The sequence below is a fragment of the Vigna unguiculata genome, chromosome 2, assembly GCF_004118075.2.
Source record: "Vigna unguiculata cultivar IT97K-499-35 chromosome 2, ASM411807v1, whole genome shotgun sequence".
In the NCBI taxonomy this organism is placed as follows: domain Eukaryota; kingdom Viridiplantae; phylum Streptophyta; class Magnoliopsida; order Fabales; family Fabaceae; genus Vigna; species Vigna unguiculata.
In genome coordinates, this window is record NC_040280.1 from 5,751,877 (window position 1) to 5,757,518 (window position 5,642).

General features: G+C 35.9%; 2 protein-coding genes across 2 annotated transcripts; both read left to right on the forward strand.

Annotated features, from left to right (window-relative positions):
• The first annotated feature begins 314 nt into the window (after positions 1 to 314).
• LOC114174405 (probable ascorbate-specific transmembrane electron transporter 1) lies at positions 315 to 860 on the forward strand. Its single transcript, XM_028059244.1, has 2 exons — positions 315 to 512; positions 603 to 860. The coding sequence occupies exons 1-2, from the start codon at positions 315 to 317 to the stop codon at positions 858 to 860; spliced, it is 456 nt and encodes a 151-aa protein (XP_027915045.1).
• Positions 861 to 2,199: 1,339 nt separating this feature from the next.
• Positions 2,200 to 3,730, forward strand: LOC114174183 (peroxidase 5-like). The gene is made up of 2 exons (XM_028058972.1): positions 2,200 to 2,543; positions 2,627 to 3,730. The coding sequence occupies exons 1-2, from the start codon at positions 2,319 to 2,321 to the stop codon at positions 3,392 to 3,394; spliced, it is 993 nt and encodes a 330-aa protein (XP_027914773.1). The 5' UTR covers positions 2,200 to 2,318; the 3' UTR covers positions 3,395 to 3,730.
• The last annotated feature ends 1,912 nt before the right edge of the window (positions 3,731 to 5,642 follow it).

Consider the following 5,642-nt stretch of genomic DNA (forward strand, 5'->3'; position numbering starts at 1 on the left):
AAAAAAACCTTACATTTTTTAATACATGTAAGCAATTAAGCAAGATGATGGACCAAATAATAATAATAATAATAATAAGGACATCCAACTAAGAAAAAAGTTTAAATAGCAGTTACTCAATTAAAAAAATATAAAATTTTTAAATACTTAATAGACTAAAAAATGTAATATAAGCATTCAATTAAAAATATCCAAATTTACAATAAATTAATTACATAAATTTTAAAATAGTAGTGATATAAACCAAATTTCATGACTGTTCAGTGTCTCCATTTTTTGGTATAAGTTACAGAACAACATTATTTGCAACAGCTATGATGATATACAAGTGTGTGCCTGAAAAAAGGAGGTCAGTGAAAGTGGTTCACCTTCTATTGCATCTGGTAGCTCTGGTGGCTGGAGTTCTAGGGATCACTGCAATTTTCAACTCAAAGAAAGAAGCTCATCTTCCTGATATGTATACCTTACACTCTTGGCTAGGCATCTCAGCAATATGCCTATTTGGTTTACAGGTATACCTATATTAATCCATTAATCATTCTATCTTCAGATCATTCCAATTTTCTTCTCATATTTTTCTCATCATAATTTTTCCCTTTCAGTATATCATGGGCTTCTTCTCTTACTTCTTCCCTGGTGCAGAAATGTCTACTAGAGCTTCCCTTATGCCATGGCACAGGTTTCTAGGCATGGCCATATTCTTTCTTGCAGTCGCCATAGCTGAAACTGGTTTGGTTCAATATTTCCAGTTTTTACACCTTTTTCGCAGCCAAGAGGCTCTCATAGTCAATTCCACTGCTCTCTTACTCTTCCTCTATGCTCTCTTTGTTGCTCTCTCTGTCACTCTCCCAAGAACTTAGTTATTCATCAACTATCTAAGCTTCTTCATTGCACCAATCACTAAATTTATGTAATTTAGTTATCATCTTGTATCATCTTGTCACAACTCAATATATTCACTTCTCTTTTTACTCTCTTCAGAGTAAATCCAAGCGAACTCCACAATTCAATATTCCATTTTCACACTTCCATGACTTATGATTAGGGTTTAGTTTTGTAGTATCACTGTTAGGAATATATATAATCAAATTGCCCCTTTACTATTTTTCATTTGATAAAATACAAAATTTTTTCAATTCAAATGTTAAAACTTTTATCACTACAAGAATGCCACAGCTGATCGACACTACTAAGGCTAATTTCCATGATTTTTTCCGTCTACTTTTCCATTAGAGTTGGCTTTGACCTTTTCACGTTCGCTTCTAACCGACGCTATTCTTTTGCATTCAGGGTTTATATTTTATTATCAAAGTTTATTGTAATAAAGTATTTTTTCAATACTTTTTCGTTCCAACTACTTATATAATATGTTTATTTCCTTCTCCTTTTCATCCTCAGTACATTATTGTCAAGACTTCATAATTTTCGATAAGGCTTTTAAAGTATATATAATTCATTTTGATAATTTAAATCGAGATAGTTAATTTTTAGTGAGCACATTTTTTTAACCAAAATAATGGTACCTAATTTTTGAGATCAATTTAGTTACTAATTAGATATATTAAAATAACGTAATAAAATTTATAACTTTAATATAATTGCATCTCTATTATTTCTTATGCAATATTATTTATGCACAACCATGTATAAGGTTTATCTTATTTATTAGAGTTATTATTAGATCATAACTTTACTTAAGTTATTAATCATCAATTTTTATTATTATACATTATAATACATTGTAGTTGTTTTTATAACTGTATTTCTTTTAGTTACTGATGAAAAAAATTGTTTTTTGTATTAAAAATAAAATAATGGAAATAATAAGGTGATTAAAAATGTGAGAAATGTGATTGTTTTAAGGAGAGATTTATATAGTTAATTTATCCGGTGGACTCCTCTTGAAGCCGTCTATGTCCAAAAAAGGTTTGAAGAAACGAACCATTGACTATCAAAATGTGAATAACATCAAATTGCAGTAATTAAATATGCCACATGCATGCAGCCACAAGACCAAGAAAAATTCTGAGTGGAAGTCTGCAAGTGGTAAATATATATATGTTATCCTAATTTTCCTATAATGAAACACTAAAAGAGAAAGTGAGGCAGAAGAAGAAAAGAGAAGAGTTCAAGCGCAGACACTTTGATGATGACCGTCTCAACGAGCTCTTTGAAAACAACCTATAAATAGTTTCCCTTCGCCTCTCTTTCTCTCAACCTCTTCCTCAACAACAAAGTATATACAAATCACAACTCTTCCTTTCGCTTCTCCTTAACTTTACTTTCGTTCATAAATTCTGCAATAACCCACAACAACAATGGATATCAACACTCCACGCCTCCTTCCAATCATTTCAACTTTGGTTCTCATTCTAGTTTCGGTTTCTTCATTCGCCTCAGCGTCTCTCAAAGTGGGTTTCTACGCCTCCACCTGTCCATCCGCGGAGGAAATAGTGAGAAGTGCTGTAAACAAAGCCATTTCTCAAAACGCAGGCATAGCCGCTGGTCTCATAAGGATGCATTTCCACGACTGCTTTGTCAGGGTAAAATCAATCACTCAACCACTCTCAACTATTATCATATTTTCCAATTCCGATTCATCAATTTCGTTCGTGCATTTCTTCAGGGCTGCGACGCTTCCGTGTTGCTAGCATCTACGCCGGGTAACCCAGCAGAAAGAGACCATTTTGCCAACAACCCAAGCTTGCGTGGCTTCGAGGTCATTGAGGACGCCAAGGCTCAGTTGGAGGCTGCATGTCCTCAAACGGTATCGTGTGCAGACATATTGGCCTTGGCAGCAAGAGACAGTGCTCTCAAAGTGGGTGGCATAAACTACGACGTTCCGACAGGACGCAGAGACGGTCGTGTCTCTATCGCCGATGAAGCGGCACAGAATCTGCCTGCACCAACACTGAGTGCCGATGAGCTTGTGAGTAGGTTTTCACGAAAGGGTTTGTCTGGAGATGAAATGGTGACACTTTCAGGAGCCCATTCCATTGGTGTGTCGCACTGTTCTGCCTTCTCCAAGCGTTTGTACTCTTTCAATGACACCTTCACGCAAGACCCATCAATGGACTCTTCCTACGCTGAAACCCTGAAAGCAAACTGTCCTGCGCCACCTTCCATCTCAGACCCCACAGTGTCTCTTGATCCTTCCACTCCCATTCGTTTGGACACCAAATACTACGACGGACTCATCAACCACCGTGGCCTGCTCACGTCGGATCAGACGCTTTTCAACTCGCAGTCCACCAGGGAAATGGTTCTCACCAATGCCAACGATGCTGCTGGTTGGTCTCAGAAGTTTGGCAAGGCAATGGTGCAAATGGGTTCCATAGAGGTCCTCACCGGCTCCAACGGTGAGATCAGGAAGCATTGCACCTTTGTCAATTAATTCACTCGTCCACAACTCACAAGTGCATCTGGAAAACCAACTCAATCACTTTAATTCTTTCTTGTTTAATTCTTTTTATACATTTTTTTTCTAAAAATGTTAATTACTCGAATAATACCCACTTTGACTAATGTGTGTCAAATTAGTATCCCTCCTTTAAAAAGTATCAATTTGATTTCCAAATTAGTTGAAGTGCATCAATAAAATCCATTCCGTTAGATTATCAAAAACGACGTTAAGATTGTAGTGGTGTGACAATGAAGAATGGATACGTGTCAATTACTAAAGAATATGTGTAAAATAAAATAATTGTACAGTGTTACGTGTACAATATATTGCTTTAAGGAATTGAATGTGTTTTTTTACCCTAAAATAGTTTTGCCTGTTAGCCATCTTCTTCTTCTTCTCCTTTGAAGTTTCTGGTTCAGACCTTAAGAGGTGGTGTTCGAGTTTCTGGTTCAGACCTTAAGAGGTGGTGTTCGATCAATTATCCAATGTCTCACAGTGAGGGTTGTGTGTGTTCTTCATAGGGTTCACAAAAGCATAGCGTCTCCTCCCCTGTTGTTTCATATAGGGGTCTCGGTGGAACACCAATCTGCTATTGTGGGAAGGTTGCATTGTTGAGAGTGGCTAAAATAATTAAGAATTGTGGAAAGCAATTTCTGGATTGCTCTAACTACAAGGTATGATTTATGGTGTTAATTTTTGGTTTCCATAATTTGTTTTTGTGGAAAGCAATTTGTGGGTTGCCCTAACAAATTTCTTCTTATGTTTGTTTAATTTTCTGTAAATAGCATAATGGAGGCAATGAAGAATCTAAAGGATGCAATTATTTCAAGTGGTTCAATGAAAATAATAGGGATGAAAGAGATGCTATCACAGGGAGACAAAGGAGAAAGATATATACTCTAGAAAAATCACTTATGGTTTCTGAAAAATGGGTTAAATTTTTAACAGGGATTATATGTTTTATGGGTGAAGTGTGTCAAATTGGTTTATAAGTTGTACAAAATTTGATGATATGTTGTAAAAGTGGCTGCAGTAGTTGTTTGGAAACTATGTATTTGGTTTCTGTTTTTGTAATGGATTTTTATTGTTCTCCAAAACACATAACCTACTAATTAAAGTCGATACACAATTGATGTTCAAAAGACATAAAATGCTAAGCATTTAAATACATAACAACCTTCTTCCAAAATATCCCACATTCGAATAGGAAATGAAGTACAAAATGACATGATATAAAGTCTTCATGGATTCAATATTGGGCCCCTCCTGTATAACAATTTCTCTTTATAAATGGTTGTTGTAGTTGACTGAGTTTTATGGGATGCAATAATCTAACTTGTTTGTGTGGGAAGAGTTTGATTTTGTGGTTCATGTGGCAGGGTTGGCTGAGTCGAAGTTATCTGACTTGGATCTATAACTTAAGTAGGATGACTTTGCTCAAATGCTCCAGATGGGTGGGTTGCCTGACTTCCTTGAGGATCTTGGCTTGTTGGGGTGCCTTGGTATGTAGTAGATGGAGCGAGTTGTTATGGTGTCGGAGGAGTTTATGGGAAATTAGTTCTTTTGTGTTCTACTTGTCTACATATCCCATATTTTTTACATGTTCCACCTTGCCTCAGTTGAGTGTCGTCCTTCTTCAATTCCCATGACTCTAGTCTTCGTTTCTTTTTTGGTCTTTCAGGTAAGACCCTCTTAGTAGGAGGTAAGACATCACATGCAGAAGTCATTTCCCATAGATGACGACCATTGACAGGGTATATCAATGACAAATATGTCTCTTCATAAGTTGAGCTAAGAAACCAATGTGGAAGGAAGTCTTCAACATTTAGATTTAAAAATCTAATTGTAATGAGTACGTGGTAGTAGGGAATTGTTGTTATGCTCCACTTCCTATAACTACATTATTGTTGAACCCCTCAGACATATTTTTCAACAAGGTGTCACATGCAGGTTCGGCTGTGAATCTTAACCTTGACCAAAATCTAGTTAGCAAAACAAAATTGGCTTTAAAAACAGATCATAATGTACAGAAAAAATAAAGAAATTATTAATACATGCCTTGAGGGATAACTATCAAGTGTTTGAAAGCATCCACATTCAGCTCTTTGATTTCCCTTATTACTGCCTCTCATGCTTGAGGATGTGTGTAGTATGTTGCTTTCCATAACAACAACTTCAAATTTTTCCCAAAAAATTTCTTCCTAAAATTTGAATAGATATGTCTCACGTAGAGCCTTTG

What these genes read in the sequence shown, in the direction of transcription:
- LOC114174405 (XM_028059244.1), top strand. Translation starts at nt 315, where the DNA reads ATGATGATATACAAGTGTGTGCCTGAAAAAAGGAGGTCAGTGAAAGTG. An exon ending in TATGCCTATTTGGTTTACAG is followed by an intron (nt 513 to 602) that starts GTATACCTATAT and finishes TTTCCCTTTCAG; the next exon opens with TATATCATGGGCTTCTTCTC.
- LOC114174183 (XM_028058972.1), top strand. Translation starts at nt 2,319, where the DNA reads ATGGATATCAACACTCCACGCCTCCTTCCAATCATTTCAACTTTGGTT. An exon ending in TCCACGACTGCTTTGTCAGG is followed by an intron (nt 2,544 to 2,626) that starts GTAAAATCAATC and finishes GCATTTCTTCAG; the next exon opens with GGCTGCGACGCTTCCGTGTT.